Source organism: Oncorhynchus kisutch, linkage group LG18 (genome assembly GCF_002021735.2).
Source record: "Oncorhynchus kisutch isolate 150728-3 linkage group LG18, Okis_V2, whole genome shotgun sequence".
Taxonomy (NCBI): domain Eukaryota; kingdom Metazoa; phylum Chordata; class Actinopteri; order Salmoniformes; family Salmonidae; genus Oncorhynchus; species Oncorhynchus kisutch.
The window spans coordinates 70,641,331-70,666,763 of NC_034191.2; the positions used below are offsets into that span (position 1 = coordinate 70,641,331).

The 25,433-nt window shown below is 43.4% G+C and overlaps 1 protein-coding gene across 1 annotated transcript; it reads right to left on the reverse strand.

The window, feature by feature from the left end:
* Positions 1 to 840: 840 nt before the first annotated feature.
* On the reverse strand, positions 841 to 22,338 carry LOC109909844 (protein phosphatase 1 regulatory subunit 16A). Its single transcript, XM_020508899.2, has 11 exons — positions 20,683 to 22,338; positions 9,533 to 10,570; positions 8,443 to 8,513; positions 7,694 to 7,839; positions 7,352 to 7,455; positions 5,777 to 5,901; positions 5,311 to 5,436; positions 5,119 to 5,194; positions 4,486 to 4,615; positions 4,162 to 4,324; positions 841 to 4,019 (listed from the first exon to the last, which is right to left on the reverse strand). The coding sequence occupies exons 2-11, from the start codon at positions 9,780 to 9,782 to the stop codon at positions 3,528 to 3,530; spliced, it is 1,683 nt and encodes a 560-aa protein (XP_020364488.1). The 5' UTR covers positions 9,783 to 10,570; positions 20,683 to 22,338; the 3' UTR covers positions 841 to 3,527.
* Between the last annotated feature and the right edge of the window lie 3,095 nt (positions 22,339 to 25,433).

Sequence of the window (25,433 nt, forward strand, 5' to 3'; positions counted from 1 at the left end):
GTGGTTGCATTTCTTCAGCCTCATCCCTCAGCTTTTTACTGAAACTGTGGCAGTGAGAACACTTAAAGCTTCAGTTAAGGATTGCCGCTTTAAGAGAGCAAGCATGACTGTCCACCTGACTCCCAACGTATACAAATAAGTGACAATGTCTACACAAGTACTCTAAGCCCATGTCTCATACAAAAAAATAATTAAAATGGCCGGTTGGACGTACTAACAAGTTCTCCAAAATAACGTTGGAGGTGGCTTATGGTAGAGAAATTAACATGAAATTCTCTGGCAACAGCTCTGGTCATTTTCTGCAGTCAACATGCCAATTGCACATTCCCACAAACTTGAGACATCCTTTAAATGTGCCCAGCACAAGGTGCACCTGTGTCATGATCATGCTGTTTAATCAGCTTCTTGATATGCCACACCTGTCAGGTGGATGGATTATCTTGGCATAGGAGAAAAGCTCACTAACAGCAATGTAAACAAATTTGCGCACAACATTTAGCGAGAAATAAACTTTTTTTTTGCATATGGAACATTTCTGGAATCTTTTATGAAACATGGGACCAACACTTTACATGTTGCATTTATATTTTTGTTCAGTATATTTTTCACTTCGCCAACCCTACAGAACAGTGGAGGCTGCGGAGGTGAGAACGGCTCATAATAATGGCTGGAACAGAGCGAATGGAATACCATCAAACACATAGAAACCATGTATTTGATACCATTCCACCGATTCCGCTCCAGCCATTACCACGAGCCTGTGCCAATTGAGGTGCCACCAACCTCCTGTGCACTTACTGTTGATAAACCATCACACTGACGAGGTTAAACAAGATTGTCTAAATTAAATGAAGGGGTCATCACAACACCTTTTATTTTATTTGACCTTTATTTAACCAGGCAGTCAGTTAAGAACAAATTCTTATTTTCAATGACGGCCTAGGAACAGTGGGTTAACTGCCTGTTCAGGGGCAGAACGACAGATTTTTACCTTGTCAGCTCTGGGGTTTGAACTTGCAACCTTGCGGTTACTAGTACAACGCTCTAACCACTAGGCTACCCTGCCGCCCCTGACAGAAATGTATAGAAAACAAGGTAGATCCTGGTTTCTAGGAAGGTTTGTTGTGAAGGAATGGTTAAGGACAACCTACTGTAGCCACTGAGCACAGAGTATAGAAAGTGTTCAAATAGAAATGCCTAGAGAAAGTTGTCATCCTGAGGAGGAACATTGAACATCATGACAAAAACACCTTCATTTAAATATAAGAATCTCTTACAATCATTTAGGAAAAAACAAAAAACAACTTGTTAACAAATTGCATCTTAGACTTATTAAAATGTACAATTTTCTTAGTGCACTTGAACAGATTATTTTTTTGTTCATTAAATCATTTTAATAACAGTGATGAATGCTGATCAGGAGAAAGGTAGGGCAATAAGCACTTGTCTACACTTAAATGTGATACAAATTCAAACCAACGAGAAAAATAAACTTCTCAAAAACAATCCCAATTCTGTACCCTGTCAGACAGACTGGTGTGTCTGGAAAACAAATACAGTGAATTGGGAAAGAATGCAGACCCCTTAACTTTGTATATTTTGTTACAGCCTTATGTAAACATTTTCCCTCATCAATCTACACTCAATACCCCATAATGACAAAGCGAAAACAGGTTTTTCGAGTTTACCTGTGGTAAATTCAATTAATTGGACATGACTTGGAAAAGCACACACAGCTGTCTAAGGTCCCACAGTTGACAGTGCATGTCAGAGCTAAAATCAAGCCATGAGGTCGAATGAATTGTCAGTAGACAGGATTGTGTCAAGGCACAAATCTGGGAAGGGTACAAAAACATTTCCACAGCGTTGAAGGTCCCCAAGAACACAGTGGGCTCAATCACTCTTAAATGGAAGAAGTTTGGAACACTCTTCCTAGTGCTGGCCGCCCTGCCAAACTGAGCAATCAAGGGGAGAAGGGCCTTGGTCAAAGAGGTGACCAAGAACCTGATGATCACTCTGACAGAGCTCCAGAGTTCCTCTATGGAGATGGGAGAACAACCAGCTCTGCAGCACTCCGCCAATCTGGCCTTTATGGTAGAGTGGCCAGATGGAAGCCAATCCTTAGTAAAAGGCACATGACAGGCCGCTTGGAGTTTGCCAAAAGGCACTTAAAGGACTCAGACCAGGAGAAACAACATTTTCTGGTCTGATGAAAACAAGATTGAACTTTTGGCCTGAAAGCCAAGCGTCACGTCTGGAGGAAACCAGGCACTGCTCAACACCTGGCCAATACCATCCTTATGTTGAAGCATGACATTGTAGCGTCATACCCAAGACTCGAAGCTGTAATCGCTGCCAAAGGTGCTTCAAAAAAGTACTGAGTAAAAGGGTCTGAATACTTGTGTAAATGTTTTTTTTATTTTTTTTATAAATTCGCTTTGTCATTATGGGGTAGTGTGTGTAGATTGAGGGAGGAAAAAAACTAGAATAAGGCTGTAATGAAACAAAATTAGGAAAAAAAGTCAAGGGGTCTGAATACTTTCAGGTTGCACTGTCAGATCAATAAATGCTATCATGTACCCTTTTGTATCAATCACTTTAGGAAATCGCCTCACTCTCGATCATAATCCGTGCTTCCCTTCAATCAAAAGTGCACATCAAGTTACAGTGCACATCTCAAATCATGTTCAGTCAATCATAAGTAGGAAAAATCATTAATTGGTCCAAATATCAGCTTGAAAAAAAGCATAATAATCAGGTTTGGTTCATTCTGCTCTTGCCCCTTTTCTGCTTTGAATAAGCACAGCTTACTCACTGAAGTCAGATGACCAATTCATATAGTATGTGCTTGATACATCCTGTGTGAGAACTCTTATTGAACTGCCCCAAACACACATGAAAAAAGGGACTTAAGAGGAAAGTACTCAGTGCTATTGCAAGAGTAATACTGGTATCTGTAAGTCTCTACACACAGCCTAAAAAGCCACCAGGTGGCCACATAAGGTCTCCTGAGATCCAAATAGACCCCTCTGGCCACACCCTCAGAGGAGCAATGAGGAACATTACGTTAAATGCTCATATATTAAATGTTTGACATTTTTCAGGAAGGAGGGTTTAAAATAAATCTGTGCAAGAAGATAAAATGTACTACTACATTTACTAAAATGGAGTTAAGACCAAACATTCAACGGCATATTGACGGAACCAAATAATATGCTTAGAATGAAGCAAACTGCAATGAATCCTTAAAAAGTATATCTGGTGGTCACCGTAGTGTTTTGACTTGAAATCGGTTTGTCACATAGGAGTGTTACACATCCCTCATTTCCAGTCAGGCAGTGGGTGCTTGGGAGTGTTTGTGTGTCTCTACATTGTGGCTTTGGGAGTGTTTGTGTGTCTCTACATTGTGGCTTGGAAGTGTTTGTGTGTCTCTACATTGTGGCTTGGAAGTGTTTGTGTGTCTCTACATTGTGGCTTGGGAGTGTTTGTGTGTCTCTACATTGTGGATTGGGAGTGTTTGTGTGTCTCTACATGATTCCACAGCAGGGCTCCTTGGTGTTGTTGGATGTGTCCTCCTCCGGGGCTCGTAGTTTGAGCAGGGGCGGGTCCCCACTGGCTGGAGTGAAGTACACAGCGCTGGGAAAGGCCACCTCTGTGCTGGGGGTCTCCTGGGCGGCTCGGGAGGGGGTCACCTCCTGCAGAGTGGTGGGAGAGGGAGGCTCCTCCTCTGAGGGAGGGAGTAGAGGTGGGGCGGGGTACTTGTTGAGCTTGGCCGCAGCCCGCTGGCGTTTCAGGTCCGCTAGAGTCTGGTGGGATTTCTCCAGGGTCATGTTGTCCCTTTCCCCCCCAGACCCTGAGGCAGGGCTCAGCTGGTAGGAGGCACTGCGGTCCATCCGGCCTCTACTCCACTGCTCCCCTGGGACAGACGCCGAGAGGGCAAGGGGCGTCCCACCGTTCCCCAGACTAGACTTCCTCTCCGCTCCCTCCTCATTCTCCAGCCTCGACATGGTACCTGCAGCCTGAGAAAGCCAGAGCAACAGAGTAAATAGGACACATTCACCTATCAACTCTGAATCATATCCTCTATTCTCAATGTCAAATGAACATGGTAGCAGTTTGTCCTGGTGTTGTTGCTATGACAGAAGTAACAGTACAACTCACCATGGCAACGTGATGGTGGAGCTCGTTGTCCGTCTGTCTGTCCTCGTCGTCGTCCTGCGGCTCGGCCTGCCGGCCTCTCTCCTGCCACACCATGGCCTCCTTGTGGTGCTCCCGCCGGTACAGGCTGGAACGCTCGTTGACGCTCACACGCCGCACCACCTTACTGCTCAGACAGGGGGCGACAGACACTGTAGACACAGCTACAAACTGACAAGAGGCTGAGGCTTTGCCTGTGTCTTAACAAAACCCTCATCTGCTCTTAACCTTCCATCTTTAAACCTTGAACTAATCCTCTCTATTGTTCAACCCCCCCTCCCCACTCACCCTCTGCTGCCAGTGCTGGAGGCTCGTCTCTGCAAGGTGCCCTTGTGTCGGTCATGACTCTTCATGATTGCGTCGTGTTTGTGCTTCAGCTCCATCAGCTTGACTCTCACCTCCTCGTCAGCACACACATCTACCACAGACAGAAAACACAACGGAGTCAGGACATGTCCTCCCCATACAGTTAACCCCCAACAACAACTGCTCCCTGGGCGCCGATGACGTCCATTAAGGCAGCTCCCCGCACCTCTCTGATTCAGAGGGGTAAATGCAGAAGACATTTCTGTCGAATCCTTCCCCATTCAGGCTTACATTTTGATACATGGTGATGCTGTGTGTAACATTTGATTTGAGGACTATTATCTATCAAGATAACAGGTAATAAGTCAACCTATACAAGGGTTCTGTGTCATTGCCCATCACATCCCCACAGTCTAACTACAGGATGTAAAAAATAAAATCTAAATTACCAGCACTTGACCCCCACTTCTAGCTCTGACTACTGACAGCTACGTTATTGAGGAAAGGTGTACTTTCTCTGCCTGTGATATGTGGTTGTCCCACCTAGCTATCTGAAGTCTCTCTGGTTAAGAGCGTCTGCTAAATGACTCAAATGTAAACATGTGATGTTGTTACCCAGCGGCGTCTCTTCCAGGACAGACTTGGTGTTGAGACTGGCCCCATGAGCCACCAGCTGCTCCACCATCAGAATCTAGGGAAACAGACACGCCAGTACGTTCAGGTCAGTGAGCCAGCCATTTAGCATAACATGACCGTTGAGAAAGGGGGCTTCGTTCTAGCCTGTTCTCGGAGTGCTACAATACTGACCTGTCCCCAGCAGGAGGCGGCGTGGAGTGGTGTCCAGCCGTCCGTGTCCTTCTGCTCCACCTTGGCCCGGTGCTCCAGTAGCAGCTCCCCCACCAACAAGTAGCCGTTAGCCGCCGCTATGTGCAGCTGGAGGGGAATTGTTAGTCAACCTTTCGTCCCAGTGGTGAAGATATGATCATAATACAAGACTAGAAAATCTCCCCAGCCAGGTATGTTTTCTCCCCAGCCAGGTATGTTTTCTCCCCAGCCAGGTATGTTTTCTCCCCAGCCAGGTATGTTTTCTCCCCAGCCAGGTATGTTTTCAGGGTTACAGCAGGGGTATTCAAATCCAAAACCATGAGGTTCAGAGTACTGCTGGTTTTCTGTTCTACCTGATAATGAATTGTACCCAAATCTAAAATCAGTCCCTGATTAGAGGGGAAGAATTAAAAAATTAAAAACATCTATTTGAATGTGAGTGTCTCACCAGCGTGGCCCCGTTGTCATCCTGAGCATTCAGGTCCGCTCCATTCTGAACCAGCACTCGAAGATCTGTGAGCATATTCATCTCCTTAGCCCCACGACACCGGTTTATACGGTCCTGGGTTATACCTGCACAGACACACAGCAAGTGTGAGTTCTTCCACACTTCCACACAGACTATTGTTGATTTGACATGGACTGGGTTTAAGTAAGGCTCGTAGAGGGGATTGAAACTTCCAGGTACAGTTGAAGTCGGACGTTTACATACACTTAGATTGGAGTCACTAAAATTCGTTTTTCAACCACTCCACAAATGTCTTGTTAACAAACTATAGTGTTGGCAAGTCGGTTAGGACATCTACTTTGTGCATGACACAAGTCATTTTTACAGCAATTGTTTACAGACAGATTGTTTCTCTTATTATTCACTGTATGACCATTTCAGTGGGTCAGAAGTTTACATACACTAAGTTGACTGTGCTTTTAAACAGCTTGGGAAATTCAAGAAAAATGATGTCATGGCTTCAGAAGCTTCTGATAGGCTAATTGACATCATTTGAGTCAATTGGAGGTGTACCTGTGGATGTATTTCATGGCCTACCTTCAAACTTAGTGCCTCTTTGCTTGACATCATGGAAAAATCCAAAGAAAATCAGCAAAGTCCTCAGAAAAAATAATTGTAGACCTCCACAAGTCTGGTTCATCCTTGGGAGCAATTTCCAAGCGCATGAAGGTACCACGTTCATCTGTACAAACGGGGGATGCTTGCAAGCCGAAGAACACCATCCCAAATGTGAAGCACGCAGGTGGCAGCATCATGTTGTGGGGGTGCTTTGCTGCAAGAGGAACTGCTGCACTTCACAAAAAAAATGTATGGCATCATGAGGATGGAAAATTATGTGGATATATTGAAGCAACGTCTCAAGACATCAGTCAGGAAGTTAAAGCTTGGTCGCAAATGGGTCTTCCAAATGGACAATGACCCCAAGCATATTTCCAAAGTTGTGGCAAAATGTCTTAAGGACAACAAAGTCAAGGTATTGGAGTGGCCATCACAAAGCCCTGACCTCAATCCTATAGAAAATTTGTGGGCAGAACTGAAAAAGCGTGTGAGCAAGGAGGCCTACAAACTGACTCAGTTACACCAGCTCTGTCAGGAGGAATGGGCCCAAATTATCGTGGGAAGCTTGTGGAAGGCTACCCAAAATGTTTGACCCAAGTTAAACAATTTAAAGGCAATGCTACCAAATACTCAATTAGTATGTAAACTTCTGTCCCACTGGGAATGTGATGAAATAAATTAAAGCTGATATAAATGGGGATCCTAACTGGCCTAAAACATGGACTTTGTACTAGGATTAAATGTTAGAAATTGTGAAAAAACTGAGTTTAAATGTATTTGGCTAAGGTGTATGTAAATTTACAACTTCAACTGTAGCTATGGTTACAGGGTTGTGGCTAAGGGCTGTAGCCATGGTGAGAGGGTGAGTGTATGGTTAGAAATGTGAAGAGAGGATGAGTCTGGGGGAGGGCAAAAAATAAAAAAAATAACAGATTAGTTTTTAGTCTCCCTACTGACCCTGCTCTGCCATGACCATCTCTAGCAGCTCCAGAGTGGCCTCGTCCTCACAAAGGTCATAGGGCATGTTGCCATCAGCGTTGACAGCCAGCAGCTCTGCTCCACTGCACACAGACAAGCAGAACGTTACACCAGAAGCACACACATCGTTATCACAGCCTACTTGGAAATGATAAGGATGTCTGAACTCTACAATAGTGTCTGAAGAAAGGGAAGAAGTTGTTGAACTTCACCCAGAGGAATGGGTCAAAACTATTTGTACATTTTAAAGCCCTCCGCATTCTGCACAGTACATTGTAACTGTGTAGATTAGTGTGTCGTGTTGAGGTGTTTGTGACTCACGACTGCACGAGGAGCTGCACCAGGTCTGTGTGTCCACAGGTGGCAGCAGCGTGAAGCGGCGTCCACAGCTCACTGTCACAGGCGTTCACACTGGCCCCGGCATCCAAAAGACACTGTACCAGCTCCACAAAGTCATCAATACAGCACTGCAGGGGGAACGCAGACACACACAACGGGCATAACACACACACACACACACACACACACACGGGTTTACGGTCAACTGCAGAGTAAACTGAATTTGCACAGGTTCAGGCCTCCAGCCTTTTACTAAGTAAACACATTGCATTTTGTCTGGAGGGAAGAAATACTTCATGACTATAAAGAGAGCACTGTGCTCTCTAGTGCCACTCTTACACATTTACAGTGTGTGTGTGTGTGTGGGGGGGGGGGGGGGGGGGGGGGGGGGCTAACATGTACATGTTTTACTTCTAAGGAGAGCAGTGTCTTTTCTTGTTGGTGTGTTGGTAGACAATTCCAAACATCCCAGTAGTGCTATGAAGGGGGGGGGGGGTCACAATCTATCCTTCCCAACGGTCTAGGAATGTAAGAGCCAGCCCAAAGCAGAGCGGCAGTTACATGTCTAGCTCTAGAAGCAGTGTGAAAACATTCTACAGTGTTTACATAAACTGTGATTTTAGAGTGACACCCCACACAGACAGTACTTAGTGTTGAGAACCACACTAAACATGAAACACACACACAGGGTGACCAAGCGGGCAGACGTCGGACTGTGTGTGTGTGTGTACCTGGTGAAGGGCAGTGAGTCCGTCCTCGTTGTACAGATCTGGACTGACTCCACCGTTCAGCAGCTCCCTCACTGCAGAGAAACACATGGCCATTATTCACTAGAACTCCAGTAAGTCACACTATGAATCTTAGTTAAGTGATATTGCCCGAGAAGCCGGTGTTTGGAGGATATTGGAACGGTGTTGTTAGGACCGAGTCGAGAGGCACAGCAAGGTTTATGCAAATCTCTGCAGTTGGAAACCAAATACTAGTCTTCAAATCAAATTTTATTGGTCGCATACACATATTTAGCAGATGTTATTGCGGGTGTAGGGAAATGCTTGTGCTCCTAGCGCCAACAGTGCAGTAACATCTAACAATAAACAATCCACACAATATACATGTCTTAAAAAAAGAGGAAATAATGTCTAGATGAGTTTTACAGTGGAGATCAATTTTTAGGAATTGCCTGCTGGGCTGATGAGACAGTGGATTTCACAGTGAAATGGAACACTAATGTGTTACAGAGTCATTGCTTTAGCCGGTGGAATCGTCTGGAATGTGGTTTTAACCAATCAGAATGCAGGATTTGACCCACCTGTTGTATACATTTCAGATAACCTCTGCTCTTGCAACGCAATCAAAAGTTTAAGTTTCCGCTATAATTAGCCATAATCAGGTGTGCTAACAATAGCACCATTGAAACCAAACGCCCGTTCTGATAAGCCTAAAAGTATGATGCGTCTCACGTAAAATATGCATGAATGATTTCTTGTGTAACTTGTGTTTATAGAGCGGTCGTGCTGTGCAACTGCCCTGCCACTATTCATGTTACTTTGAAGAACAGCAGCCATGAAAAACAGTGAGTGTTAACTACAGGCTTTTCTAAGGGATAGTGGGAATTCCTTTGGTAGAATAAAACCTCTATGGCCCGTTTCCCAGACATGGATTATCCTAAACCTAATCCTGGATTTAAAAGCACTTTTAATGAAGAGATTCTCCACTGAGCATGCTTTTTTAACCCAAGACTAGGCTTAAAAAAAATAAAAAATAAAAAATTACAAATTTGGTTTCTGAAACCGTCCCATAGTGGTGTGCTGACTGACTCACCCTCCTCCAGGTCATTGCGGGCTGCAGCCTCCAGCAGAGTGATGTTGTTGGGGAAGACCACCCTGCGCGTGCGCCCCTTCTTGTTGCTTTTCTGGCCGGCCTTGCCCGCACCGCGGGCCATGTCCTTGTCCATCTGGGCCCAGCCTTTTAGCTGCTGGGCGCGCCGCTTCTGGGCATGCTTCAAGCGCTCCGTGGCGCTCAGACGCCCAATCGTGGCCATCTCACCGAGCAGCTCGCCGTGCTCCGCCATGCCACACCAATGCCCACCCCCTCCCCCCTCTGTTGTCCTGTTTCACTGGTCTGATCTGGTTCTGGATTTTAGCAGTAGCAAGTGAAGAAAAATAACTTTGAACCATATTTCAGTCCTTAAATCCATATCGCCGCTAAAAAATATATTATAAATCGATATAGTTCCATTATAAAATCGGCACTTTCGATTTGTAATTTATTTTTCTTGCCAGGAAGCGTTAACTAGCACTCGCCATCCTATAACTTGTTCTCCATCTTCTTCTTAAATAATGAGCCAACATGTTCTCAGCACTTATTTCCATGAATGATCAAAACTCATTTTATCATGCTTTCTCTAGAGACTCTCTGCAGCCGACATGTGGTGAGATGTTTGGAACATCAAATGCCAATAAAATCACAGTATCAAATCACAATAACTATAGAATCATGAGAAACACAGTACATATCGGCGCCTAAGTATTGTATCGTGAGGGCCCGGTATATAAAAATAAAAAAAATTGATATATATATATATATATCAATGAGGTAAAAACATTTTTTAAATAAAGACATTTGAACTAATACTGCACAGATCCTTAATTCAGAGTGCAATAGTACGAGAGAATGGAAGGGCAGAGGTTGGTCAGAGGTGGGGGCTGCATGGGATTGGATCTCTTGTCAGTCTTCTAGTCCTGTAATAGGCCAGTGCAGGTGGTGCTTCAGAAACCAGGAAGAGTCCGGCATCAAGGCGTCTCAAGGATCCATTGTGCTGCTGAGAATACATAACATTCTACCTCCCTCCCCTGACACCTGGAGACAGAGAGAGAGTTCACTGTTACCGTAATGTACACAATCTTGAACCAGTCCCACTCTCCCTCCCTGCCTGAGGAAACCGGAGATGGGATGCCATTCATTAATGATTGACACACCCTGCCTGCCCTGCGCAGCACCATCTCGGCTTCAGCACAGCACGCTCTGTGGTTGGTTAGTGTGAGAGGACGGATCAGGGAGGGATGTTGTTGGGTGGTAATTAGTTGGGTTATAGTACTTGACATGTGTTTGGGTGCTAAGTGCTAGGCTAGCAGTGGCCCTTCTGGCTGTCCTCCCTGTTTATCCAGGTATGTAGCATCTCACACCAGTTTCGCAATATTTTCTGTATTAGGAGGACATGTCATTTTTTGAATGGTTTTCCCCTGCTGCCGCCCCGACTGGTAGGGCCTGCTCCCCTCCTCCTCCCGACAGTTGAAGGTGCCCTGCCCAGTTGATAATTGCCTCGAAACTGAACCATAACTAATTTCACACACACACAATAACAGATTAAATTAATGAAGTAGTAGAGACGTGATGATACCAGTATCACAATAGTTCAGTGGCAAAAATGTAAACATGAAGCAGACCTCACTCATTGTCCCTTTAATAACCTGCTGTATGTAACATATTGTACTGTAGTTTAGAAAATAAATACATGTGACTCTGGATGACGACATAATGATGTTTGTTTCCAACATTAGGGCTGTTCTCCTAAAGACGTTAAATCAGCTTTGTTTTTTTGTTTCCTTGCCACGATACTAACTCGTATCGCGATACTGGTATCGTCCCGGCCCATACACGCCAGACGCTCTTTCCAGGCACCTCATCCATTATTTAGCCTGGCCTGTGAGTCGCTGAGAGGAAGGTCAACTAGACCCACTCAGGGAGACCGAGATAGCAGGCAGGACCAGGGAAACAACTCCAAACTGAGGTCTACCTGAGGGGTGGACGAGGACAATACATCAAAGATCTGTCAGTATGAAGACAAGCTGTTCCTGACACCCTCCTCTGCAGATGGCAAGACACTTCATAATAAGTAGACTTGCTTTAGGGACACTTTTGTCACTGTGGCCACAAACTATATTTAGGATGACCTGGCCATTGTCAGCGCCCAGACCACAGTGTAAGGATTTCCTTGGATTCAGAATGTTTACTCACCCTCACACACTAATAAAGTGTCCCGGTCAGGGCACATGAAACACACAGCATACTGTTATTCCTATTCAAATATAGTTACTGCAGCATACAGGCCAGGGCCCCCCCCCCCAGAGAACTGAACGGTTTCCTACCTACTTGTTCTTCCTTCAACAGCACCTACAGACTGACTAAGCAGCCATATACACACAAACCAGCTGCTGACGCATAGGCTAACAGGCTAAATCACCATGGTAAACCAGTCAACTGTGGCGGTCTAGTGTCCACACACCACAGAACAGTTTGTAATCAGTGAGCATTAAGTAGCGTAACCCTTCAAGGCCTACTTCCCCACCACAGTGAACACGGAGAGAGAAGACTCATCCTTTACAGACACTTAAGGAGATTTGGAAGAGGAATGGATAGAGGCCATGTCCCCCACAATCCCTTTAGGGACTTTACTTTAGGAGCAGAAGAAAGCACTATAAACTATTTAAAAACAAACCACAATGCCACCGAAATAAAACCGCAATCAGCATTTACAAAATACAGCACCACACCAGTTGTATGCCTATATTTTAAATGAACTTTTTGCATTGAAAACAGTGATGTAGACATGAGAACTACTGGTCTTCATGTCTATGCGTTTGTCCTCAATCCCACAACCTTGTTCATAAAACCGGTTTACTGTGTTTGCTGTTCGCACTAGGAACACACACCATGTGAACCAGGGATTTAATCACTTTCTATGCATGCGTGTCATCACCCATCTTTGTGCCCCTCTGTACTGCTGAAAGTCACAAGCCTGTTCAGTTGCAGAGTGAACACTGATCTGTGTGAGCCTGACAGAAGTGCATGTGTCTGCATGTCTACATCTTTGCACGTTATGTTGGCCTAAATCACAAAACCGCTAACTTCCCCTTCCTGCCTAATCTCACGGTCTTTGGCTGACAGTTCTCCCAGTAATGCTGTCAATCAACATGGAGATAAGAGGTGAAGGGGGTTATCATTACAGTGGGGCAAAAAACTATTTAGTCAGCCACCAATTGTGCAAGTTCTCCCACTTAAAAAGATGAGGCCTGTCATTTTCATCATAGGTACACTTCAACTATGACAGACAAATGAGAGAAAAAAAATCCAGAAAATTACATTGTAGGATTTTTTATGAATTTATTTTCAAATTATGGTGGAAAATAAGTATTTGGTCAATAACAAAAGTTTCTCAATACTTTGTTATATACCCTTTGTTGGCAATGACAGAGGTCAAACGTTTTCTGTAAGTCTTCACAAGGTTTTCACACACTGTTGCTGGTATTTTGGCCCATTCCTCCATGCAGATCTCCTCTAGAGCAGTGATGTTTTGGGGCTGTTGCTGGGCAACACGGACTTTCAACTCCCTCCAAAGAATTTCTATGGGGTTGAGATCTGGAGACTGGCTAGGCCACTCCAGGACCTTGAAATGCTTCTTACGAAGCCACTCCTTCATTGCCCGGGCGGTGTGTTTGGGATCATTGTCATGCTGAAAGACCCAGCCACGCTTCATCTTCAATGCCCTTGCTGATGGAAGGAGGTTTTCACTCAATCTCACGATACATGGCCCCATTCATTCTTTCCTTTACACGGATCAGTCATCCTGGTCCCTTTGCAGAAAAACAGCCCCAAAGCATGATGTTTCCACCCCCATGCTTCACAGTAGGTATGGTGTTCTTTGGATGCAACTCAGCATTCTTTGTCCTCCTAGCACGACAAATTGAGTTATTGAGCTATTTTTGTTTCATCTGACCATATGACATTCTCCCAATCTTCTTCTGGATCATCCAAATGCTCTCTAGCAAACTTCAGACGGGCATGGACATGTACTGGCTTAAGCAGGGGGACACGTCTGGCACTGCAGGATTTGAGTCCCTGGCGGCGTAGTGTGTTAGTGATGGTAGGCTTTGTTACTTTGGTCCCAGCTCTCTGCAGGTCATTCACTAGGTCCCCCCGTGTGGTTCTGGGATTTTTGCTCACTGTTCTTGTGATCATTTTGACCCCACGGGGTGAGCTCTTGCGTGGAGCCCCAGATCGAGGGAGATTATCAGTGGTCTGGTATGTCTTCCATTTCCTAATAATTGCTCCCACAGTTGATTTCTTCAAACCAAGCTGCTTACCTATTGCAGATTCAGTCTTCCCAGCCTGGTGCAGGTCTACAATTTTGTTTCTGGTGTCCTTTGACAGCTCTTTGGTCTTGGCCATAGTGGAGATTGGAGTGTGACTGTTTGAGGTTGTGGACAGGTGTCTTTTATACTGATAACAAGTTCAAACAGGTGCCATTAATACAGGTAATGAGTGGAGGACAGAGGAGCCTCTTAAAGAAGAAGTTACAGGTCTGTGAGAGCCAGAATTCTTGCTTGTTTGTAGGTGACCAAATACTTATTTTCCACCATAATTTGCAAATAAATTCATTAAAAATCCTACAATGTAATTTTCTGGATTTTTTTTTCTCATTTTGTCTGTCAGTTGAAGTGTACCTATGATGAACATTACAGGCCTCATCTTTTTAAGTGGGAGATCTTGCACAATTGGTGGCTGACTAAATACTTTTTTGCCCCACTGTACATTAGTTCAGTGTTATTTCCTGATAGTTGCTGGTTGAAAACACAATCTACACAGGAACTTCAAATCAGAAGGTTTCCATGGTAACATCACCATACATTAAATTGGCTAATAGACCAATAACGAGTTCCAAACCCCTCTGCCAGTAACAACTTGTTTTCAGTTTTCCCCCACTAACACCAGTCCCAGACAGTCCTGGCAAAATACTTGCTTGAGAAATATGTTTTGCTAAAAAGCCATTTTTGCCCATTTTAATGGAAATCTATTGAAGTAAAGCTCTTAATTGTTACCCAGAAATAATTTGAGGTTGATATAAAACTGCTGTGTGGGGACTTTTAATAGCCACTCATCCCTCACACACTCTTTCTTGCAGGTAGTAATTTCTGTGGAGGGTTGGGGTGGAGCCAGTCTTCGGCAAGAACAAGCTGTGAGGTTCAGGGGTGGGAGGTTAAGGGTGGAGTAGAGCGAGGAGTGCATTCTCACTGCTTTTTTTTAATGTTCTCTGAGTTTAGAAGACACCGTGGCTGTTATTGAACTGAATCTCCTGTGGGCCTGTCTGCTCGGCTAAAGTACTGTAAATATACTGTTCTGTCTCTGTTCCAGACTTGCTCGCTGTTCGACTGACTGGCTGCGACTTGGTTTGTTTTATTTGTCGCATTTGAACTACAACAGATGAGCAATGATGTCCTTCCGTCCTAAAAGCTCACTCTGCAACTAACTCCATAAAGGACTGTGTGTACACACAGGGTCAAAGTTCAGCGATATGTGCCTACATGTTTCCTGTCCCTGGGAGAGGCTTGAGATCATATCTATGGTTTGTTATGTAATTCAACTATCTCTTTCAAAATGACTTATGAGCCACCAGGTTGTTATATTCACAGAAATATGAGCATGCTCTCTTCCTATCCTTGTCAGATTTGATTTGATCAATTGATATCTAGGACTATTCTACTGGCTATCCAGGGTGAAATTAGACACTTTGTGTAGGTTTCATTGAACAAGTGTGATTATATAGGCTAAGCTTAATGTTCACTTATGGTCTTGATGAGGTATACAGTGGGGCAAAAAAGTATTTAGTCAGCCACCAATTGTGCAAGTTCTCCCACTTAAAAAGATGAGAGGCCTGTAATGTTCATCATAGGTACACTTCAACTATGACAGACAAATTGAGAAAAAAAATCCAGAAAATCACATTGTAGGATTTTTAATGAATTTATTTGTGAATTATGGTGGAAAATAAGTATTTGGTCACCTACAAACAAGCTTTCTGGCTCTCACAGACCTGTCACTTCTTCTTTAAGAGGTCCCTCTGTCCTCCACTCGTTACCTGTATTAATGGCACCTGTTTGAACTTGTCATCAGTATAAAAGACACCTGTCCACAACCTCAAACAGTCACACTCCAAACTCCACTATGGCCAAGACCAAAGAGCTGTCAAAGGACACCAGAAACAAAATTGTAGACCTGCACCAGGCTGGGAAGACTGAATCTGTAATAGGTAAGCAGCTTGGTTTGAATAAATCAACTGTGGGAGGAATTATTAGGAAATGGAAGACATACAAGACCACTGATAATCTCCCTCGATCTGGGGCTCCACGCAAGATCTCACCCCGTGGGATCAAAATGATCACAAGAACGGTGAGCAAATATCCCGGGACCTAGTGAATGACATGCCGAGAGCTGGGACCAAAGTAACAAAGCCTACCATTTTTATTTTTTTAACTAGGCAAGTCAGTTAAGAACAAATTCTTATTTTCAATGACAACCCACTGTTCCTAGGCTAACTGCCTGTTCAGGGGTAGAACGACAGATTTGTACCTTGTCAGCTCACTTTGTCAGTCCAACACTTTAACCACTAGGCTACCCTGCCGCCCCGGTAGTAACGCACTACGCCGCCAGGGACTCAAATCCTGCAGTGCCAGACGTGTCCCCCTGCTTAAGCCAGTACATGTCCATGCCCGTCTGAAGTTTGCTAGAGAGCATTTGGATGATCCAGAAGAAGATTGGGAGAATGTCATATGGTCAGATGAAACCAAAATATAACTTTTTGGTAAAACTCAACTCGTCGTGTTTGGAGGACAAAGAATGCTGAGTTGCATCCAAAGAACACCATACCTACTGTGAAGCATGGGGGTGGAAACATCATGCTTTGGGGCTGTTTTTCTGCAAAGGGACCAGGATGACTGATCCGTGTAAAGGAAAGAATGAATGGGGCCATGTATCGTGAGATTGAGTGAAAACCTCCTTCCATCAGCAAGGGCATTGAAGATGAAGCGTGGCTGGGTCTTTCAGCATGACAATGATCCCAAACACACCGCCCGGGCAATGAAGGAGTGGCTTCGTAAGAAGCATTTCAAGGTCCTGGAGTGGCCTAGCCAGTCTCCAGATCTCAACCCCATAGAAATTCTTTGGAGGGAGTTGAAAGTCCGTGTTGCCCAGCAACAGCCCCAAAACATCACTGCTCTAGAGGAGATCTGCATGGAGGAATGGGCCAAAATACCAGCAACAGTGTGTGAAAACCTTGTGAAGACTTACAGAAAACGTTTGACCTCTGTCATTGCCAACAAAGGGTATATAACAAAGTATTGAGAAACTTTTGTTATTGACCAAATACTTATTTTCCACCATAATTTGAAAATAAATTCATAAAAAATCCTACAATGTAATTTTCTGGATTTTTTTTCTCTCATTTGTCTGTCATAGTTGAAGTGTACCTATGATGAAAATGACAGGCCTCTCATCTTTTTAAGTGGGAGAACTTGCACAATTGGTGGCTGACTAAATACTTTTTTGCCCCACTGTATCTGTATCTGGTGGTGTGGGGGGCTGTGCTTTGGCAGAGTGGGTGGGGTTATATCCTTCCTGTTTGGCCCTGTCCGGGGGTGTCCTCGGATGGGGCCACAGTGTCTCCTGACCCCTCCTGTCTCAGCCTCCGGTATTTATGCTGCAGTAGTTTATGTGTCGGGGGGCTAGGGTCAGTTTGTTATATCTGGAATACCTCTCCTGTCCTATTCGGTGTCCTGTGTGAATCTAAGTGTGCGTTCTCTAATTCTCTCTTTCTCTCTCTCGGAGGACCTGAGCCCTAGGACCATGCCCCAGGACTACCTGACATGATGACTCCTTGCTGTCCCCAGTCCACCTGGCCATGCTGCTGCTCCAGTTTCAACTGTGCTGCCTTATTATTATACGACCATGCTGGTCATTTATGAACATCTTGGCCATGTTCTGTTATAATCTCCACCCAGCACAGCCAGAAGAGGACTGGCCACCCCACATAGCCTGGTTCCTCTAGGTTTCTTCCTAGGTTTTGGCCTTTCTAGGGAGTTTTTCCTAGCCACCGTGCTTCTACACCTGCATTGCTTGCTGCTGGGTTTCTGTACAGCACTTTGAGATATCAGCTGATGTACGAAGGGCTATATAAATAAATTTGATTTGATCTCAGTTCATATATGCAACCAGGCATACTTCCAGATAGTAAAACAAACTGTCTTCTGGCAGCAAGCAGATGACAGTTTATCATACCTTTTAAAAATGGGTGCCACTAGGTAGGCCTACTGAAAGTTTGACATGTTACTCCCTAACCAGTAAGTATTCAAGTTAGTATAGGAATGCGTCAGGTTGGGCATCACCAGCAGGAGTGGAAAAAACCCCTGGAGGCCAAAAATCAAAATGGGTTGGTTCTACTTTTTTAAATAAAGAAGCTTTTTATTTGATTCCATTGTCCTCCATGTGTTGCTGAATCTCTTCTCTACCTCAGTAGTACACCCTACCAGCTTATACGCTTCTGGGTGGCCTAGTTTGCTCATCTGCATTCATGTATCATCAGTGTACTTTGAGTTTGGTCGGTGAATGCTTGGAACTTAACATGAGCCACCTTGTCAATGACTCAGCCTGGACAGGGAGGGCCGGTGGTTCTGTGGAACAAATCACTCAGTGACTGGCCCTCACTATGAATACTCACACAAAAATATTTGTTTTGTGTAGTTTAGTCCCCAAGAGAAAAAGCAAATGACTTACACATTTGTGCATACATGAGTTACAGAGTAAGTCCTATAGAGTAAGGTATTCAAAGGGACTTTATAGGCCAAAAACAGGGATTACTGTGAACCTGTGTTCCACATAGGCCTAGGCTTAGTAACAAATAGGCCTAAGTATTGGTTAGGGAGACAAATGTAATCTAAAAATGGGTTTGAAATCTGATTAAAGCAACCTTATAGGCGATAATGATAAATCCAGCAACATATCAATTGGTAGTGGTAGTTGACCATACATGTTGGCTAGATTTAGCTTGGGCCTAAATAGCATTCCTGTCCCATCAGAGGACAGGAAGAACCAACCCAATGTACATTGTATCCCTGGCTTTAATATAGGCTAACAATGCTGAATCAATGGTGTTCTGGAATGATCCTGCCACCTGAACTACTGCCCAGTTGTCTAATCTCCTGGTCAATTTTCCGAAAGGCTCCCCCCCCCCCCATCCCCAGCTTTAAAATGGTTTAATGAGCAACTAACACATGACACTTCAGAAGTCCTGTCATGTTGTGGACTGGAGTGACCTTTAGCCATGTTAGACACAATCACTCAGCCTTCTGAGGCTACAGGGGAAGACAGACGGAGGAAGACAGACGAGGAAGACAGACGGGAGAGCAGAGGGAAATTAAGGCAAGAGGATGTGGAGGAAAGACAGTGATGGAGGTAAAGAGGAATGGGAAGGCAGGAGGGAGACAAACCCAAAGGCAATATTTTAATGGGTTTCGTTCAGTAGGTGTCAAAAAAAGAAGAGGAAATGTCAAAGTCAGGGTGCAGTAGTTATAAACTCCTTCCAGGCTTATCAGCCCAACTGTCTCACTGTCTTATCATTAGGCTATACAGTAGTTAGAGATGGATAAGTGACAGCCAGATTTGTGAAGGCTATATGGCGCCTCTGAAAACTGAACATTGTCCCCAGCAGTTAGGTCTACATCGATAGGCAGAGAAACGCGGAGCTAGTATTGTTTATCCTATGGTTGGATAAGACGTTTGGTTAGGTATGGTTCTCCCTCCTTGCTGTATGAAGTCTGTATTGTTCAGACAACATAACGACCTTAAAGTGGCAAGACCCTCTTTCAAAAGAGTTAGCAAGATTTAAAGTCAACCAAAAACCAGTCAGCCACAGAGCAGAAGTTTACATAGGCCAGTGTGTGTACCATGTTGCAATGTGGCCTAAGCTATTGTGTTAATCTCCAGAATCTTTGATAGTGTACACATGTGAGTGTACGCATGTGAGTGCAGCAGTGTGCACTACTCAAGTTCATGCAGTAGGTGTAACCTCTACCTCTCGTCTGCCAGATCTCTCTAAAGTACAATAAGAAATGTGACCTGCTTCCTCTCTTTCAATAGACTGTTTCTTCATGAAAACAAAATCAAATGCTAACTTATGCAAATCCAGGGAAATAGGAACCACTATGACCAGTATCATAAATGTTTGCTGCACGGACATTAAGTGTAGGGACAGCCAACATAAGGTGCAAAGTGCGATTGTCATTTTCATTCTTATAACATAAATTCTAGGCCTGATATCCTGTTGGTCCTTGACACACACAAATTTAATACACCAAAACTTCATACAGTCAGACCTGGAAAAGAACGCATGGACAAGATACATAAATGCAATAGACTTGAATTTCTATTCTAAAGTAAGGCATTAAAATGGCCTATAAAGTCCCTACATCTATCTATGCTTATTTACTTGGTACCTGGCAAAACAACAGTCTTGCAGTGCTAGCCTACTGAAAAATGCAAGTAACTTGTTGCATGAATATTACATGTTAACAACTGTCTACAATCATGTAACAAGTTATCCTCCTAAAATAAACAGGAAACGTCTGATGACTGACCAATACATTACAAACTTTGAATAGTAAGCAAGCAAAATCATTATGAAAAATCTGTTTGACTGTGTGTAGATGTTAGCAGATTTAATTAGCACGCTACAGGTAAGAGACTAGCATGCTAGGTGCCAGGTTACACTACACGCAGTAAGTAGCTAGGTAGCTGTCTAGTTCAGCCAAAAGTCTAAATCTAATCCTCCAGTCACATAAAACTATGCAGCTGGTTAGCTGACGTACTAAATTAAATTTGGTCATCGGCAAACGTTTCTACATCGCTTATCATAAACGACCTGCTACATCAAACATACCGCTCGCTCTCCGTGGCCAACCTGTGCGTCATTGCCATTTTGTAATGCCTTCCATGCAAATTAATTAGGAAACCAAGCTATCGCTAGGCTGCTAACACAACTCACTTACCTAACCTCATTCAGTCGCGGTAAAAAGTTTGCTTTGCGTAGCTCAAATGTCGACTTTCAAATGTATTGGCGATGAAAAACAAAGCATGTTGCTTACCTATGGAGTTCATTCAGTCTGACAGAAGCGCGAGCTCGTGTTCTCAGCCCGTCTGAAACCGATCAGCTGCTTTCTGTCCCCAACGCCAGCTCTCCAATGTTTCTCCAGCCCTCGGGGGAAATGCTTCTCCATAACAACCGCTGCGCTGTCATATTCTTCTTCTTCTTCTTTTTAAGGTTGTTTGGCAGAATACACCTATTGGTGTAGGTCTATTGCCGCCATCTACTGCACCGGGTATTGAAACCAAATATATTTCATTGCGGGATGGGGTGGGAACACGAGGCTATACAAAATTTTAAAAAACATCTCACTCCTTCAGTCACAGTTCAAATCCCATCCATAAACAGGCTCGGGTGCATGTGAAGATGGAGCATTCATCGACAGCATTCCTTGTAATGCCTCTGCTGTAAAAAATATAATATTTTTTAATCCCACAAGTCCAAACAAAATGCTCAGCTGCACTCACAATACCTATTTTCTTAGGTTTCCTCTGTTTGCCCTGTGCAGATGATAGCCAATGCAATTAACGCTAAAGTCCAACTTCTTAATATGCAACATGTCAGGATCCCTCTGACAATTAATATTTTCTGGTGTCTCTACTCCTATTACCATTATTTCTTAAACTTCACTAATTTCTTCCACTCTTCTCACCGCCTCCGGATAGGACATGCTGGACAGTCCATATTCTTACCGCCTCAGTCTCCTTCACCCTAACAGGACACTTCAGAAATTCGGGTGCATGTTCACCAACGCAATTACAGAAGCCTCCCGAGTGGCGCAGTGGTCTAAGGAAATGCATCGCAGTGCTAGAGGCGTCACTACAGTCCCTGGTTTGATTCCAGGCTGTATCCCAACTGGCCGTAATTGGGAGTCCCATAGTGTGCCGCACAATTGGCCCAGCGTGTTAGGATTTGGCCGGGGAAGGCCGTCATTGTAAATAAGAATTTGTTCTTCGCTGACTTGCCTAGTTAAATAAAGGTCAAATAAAAATGTGGCTCAGCTGGCATACGATACCCCGCTCATCTACATACACGTGACCAAATATTTTGCATTTATCACACTGCGTGGGTTTTGGGCATGAAGGCTCTCACAGGGTATCACATAAAATCAAAATACACGGGTGAAGGGAGAAGAGACTTCATATATATATATATATATATATATATATATATATATTTGTAACTATAGAATGGATGGAGTGGGCTTCTTCGCGCCTTCTACTACGCGGGCCAGTCGGTGTGCACCAACCACTTGATCCAATTCTTCACATATATCCTTTGATTTCACTTCTAGTGCCACCCCAGAGATAACACCCTTGATATGCGCTCTGCTTCGAAAAGCCACACACGTCACATTCCAATCCGATATCTTCTTGAGGCGCAGAGCACGCTCCTTCTGTTCCAAAGATACACACCACAAAGAAAGTGCGCACCTCTCGTTACTCTCATCGACGCCACCTCAAACCACAATTTCTATAGACTTCAATCGGATCTCCCAGGTAACAACGTCGATCCAAAACCTTTACTCCGACCTAAAAATTGTCATAACTACGCTTGGATTTACTCGAGTCCACTAGCAATTTAATTCTCTTATTTCCTTTTGCATTTTCCACTGTGATCCAATTCTTCTCACTCATCTCCACTTGACACGCCATCTGATTCAAACATAACATCGGCTGTTGTCATTGAAAGGTGCCACTAGAGGACGACATTGCTCAGACCAAACCCTATAAATTAAAATACTGTGCGCTTAGTGCAATATTTATTATGTGACATACAGTGTATATCAACTGTAACTGTACAGTAAAATGACCTTCACCAAAATATTTGACGACAAAATCCTAGCTACCTAAACTTAGTCTCACATTTTCTGACATTTCCCTTTAAAATCATTCAAAAGGACAGCTGTATGAAAATAACTGTAGTCCACCCCTTCTCTTGCTTCATAGAAAGAGGGATAACTAGTCAGTTGTACAACTGAATGCATTCAGCTGAAATGTGTCTTCCGCATTTAACCCAACCACTCTGAATCCACGTCTTTGGTGCGGGGAACAGTGGGTTAACGGCCTTGCTCAGGGGCAGAACGACAGATTTTTACCTTGTCAGCTCGGCGATTCGATCCAGCAACCTCTCAGTTACTGGCCCAAGGCTCTAACCACTAGAAAAAATATATAGGTGTGTTATATTTTATAATAGTGAAAGGGGAGGGTATTGTATCTATCAGAGAAGGAAGATAACACACCTGAAGTGATCTAGCTAACATGTGCTGGAAATTTGTTTAAAATGTAGTAGGCCTATTCTGTTTATGTGACGGTTCCACTGACAGCTCGGGGTTGGTTGGACTGATAGATAATCCTGGGAAAACTCCCAGGCCAAGACGATCTGCTGCTGAGACCCGCAGACAATGATGACTCAGTAATCTGTTGACCTCTGCTGACCTCCCTGGTCAACACTGGAGTAACATTCTGCAGTGGTTTGGACACAGATTTTTTTATTTTATTTAACCTTTATTTAACTAGGCAAGTCAGTTAAGAACAAATTCTTATTTACAATTACGGCCTACCAAAAGGCAAAAGGCCTCCTGCAGGGGCTGGGATAGAAAATGTATAATAATATATATATATATTTTTTTTAAATGTATCCCAGCCTCTGTCCCCACATTAGGCCTTTTGCCTTTTGGTAGGCCGTAATTGTAAATAAGAATTTGTTCTTAACTGACATATTCTTAACTGATATATATATATATATATATATATATATATATATATATATATATATATATTATAGGACAAAACACACATCACGACAAGAGAGACAACACTACATAAAGAGAGACCTAAGACAACAAAACAACATAGCAAGGCAGCAACACATGTAGACACAGCATGGTAGCAGCACAACATGACAACAACATGGTAGCAACATGTTTTTTTTAAAGAAACACAACATGGTAGCAGCACAGAGAATGGGATGCTTCTCTTGTTGTTTTTCACTTTAGGAATGATGCATCCTGAATTATGTTTTTTTGACTGTGCTTGTTGAAGCAACATTGTCTAGAGGAGGCTCAGGAAAAGAAAGGTTTGCCATTATCTCGTGATGTGTACCGATTCAAGATAACTTAAATAGGATGTTGGGATTGCATGGTTATTGTTCATGTGGATCATCCATGCTGTGCAGACCCCTCCATTTCTGTTTCTCAAACTAAAGATTTTGTCTTAGTCTTATCCAAACCAGAGGATTGTGCATCCTGACTGAGAATGTATTTGAAAGGTCTGTAGATGATTCAGACATGGAATTTGTCCCTTATTGGAAAGCTTCAGTGGGACAAAGACAGCGACTCCTCTCTCCCAGCAGGACTAAACCTACTCTCTTTAGTCCATCTCAGTATCGGGGAGTATCTCAGAGAAGCTTAAAAGGATTACAGTGGCTTCAGAAAGTATTCACACCCCGAGACTTTTCCCCCATTTTGTTGTCATACAAAGTGGGATTAAAATGGATTTAATTGTAATTTTTTGTCAATGAGCTACACAAAATACTCTAATGTCAAGGTGGAAGAAAAATTCAAACATTTATAAAAAAAAAAGTGAAAAATACGACACTAATATATCTTGATTGAATAAATTCAATTCCATTACCCCCTGAGTCAATACATGTTAGAATAACCTTTGGCAATGATAACAGCTGTAAGTCTTTCTGGGTAAGTCTCTAAGAGCTTTCCACACATGGATTGTGCATCATTTGCCCATTATTCTTCTCAAATTCTTCAAGCTCTGTCAAATTGGTTGTTGATCATTGCTAAACAACCATTTTCAGGTCTTGCCATAGATTTTCGTGCAGATATAAGTCAAAACTGGCCACTCAGGAACGTTCACTGTCTTCTTGGTAAGCAACTCCAGTTTAGATTTGGTCTTGTATTTTAAGTTATTGTCCTGCTGAAAGGTGAATTAATCTCCCAGTGTCTGGTGGAAAGCAGACTGAAGCAGGTTTCCTCTAGGATTTAGCCTGTGCTTAACTCCAATCCATTTATTTGCCCCAAACATAACACTTTGCATTCAGGACAAAAAATGAATTGCTTTAACACATTTTTTGCAGTATTACTTTAGTGTGTTGTTGCAAACAGGATGCATGTTCTCCAGAGTGAAAGCAGCGGTTTAAGGCACTGCATCTCAGTGCTTGAGGTGTCACTACAGACACCTTGGTTCGAATCCAGGCTGTATCACAACCGGCCATGATTTGGAGTCCCATAGGGCAGCGCACAATTGGCCCAGCATCGTCTGGGTTTGGCCGGTGTTGGGAATCATTGTAAATAATAATTAGTTCTTTACTGACTCCAAAATAACACAATATACTATTTACCATTAATTTCTATTGGGCATCAAATAATCTCAAACACAACCAAACAAGGTGAATCCAACAAATGTGTAGAGTTACAAGCTGTATGTTGTCATTGCATGCTATGAATATAGCACCAAATACTTATATTTTTACTACTTTAATATGAGTACAAGTGAATTTGTCCCAATACTTTTGGTCCCCTAAATTGGCGGGACTATGTACAAAAAGTGCTGTGATTTCTAAACAGTTTTATTTATTTATTTATTTATTTGACCTTTATTTAACCAGGTAGGCAAGTTGAGAACAAGTTCTCATTTACAATTGCGACCTGGCCAAGATAAAGCAAAGCAGTTCGACAGATACAACGACACAGAGTTACACATGGAGTAAAACAGACATACAGTCAATAATACAGTA

Coding starts and splice junctions, on each gene's coding strand:
- LOC109909844 (XM_020508899.2), bottom strand. CDS start 9,782: ATGGCGGAGCACGGCGAGCTGCTCGGTGAGATGGCCACGATTGGGCGT. Junction 7,456..7,693: donor GTGCAGCTCCTCGTGCAGTC/GTGAGTCACAAA, acceptor GTCTGTGTGCAG/TGGAGCAGAGCTGCTGGCTG. Junction 4,616..5,118: donor CCTGGAAGAGACGCCGCTGG/GTAACAACATCA, acceptor TGTCTGTGGTAG/ATGTGTGTGCTGACGAGGAG.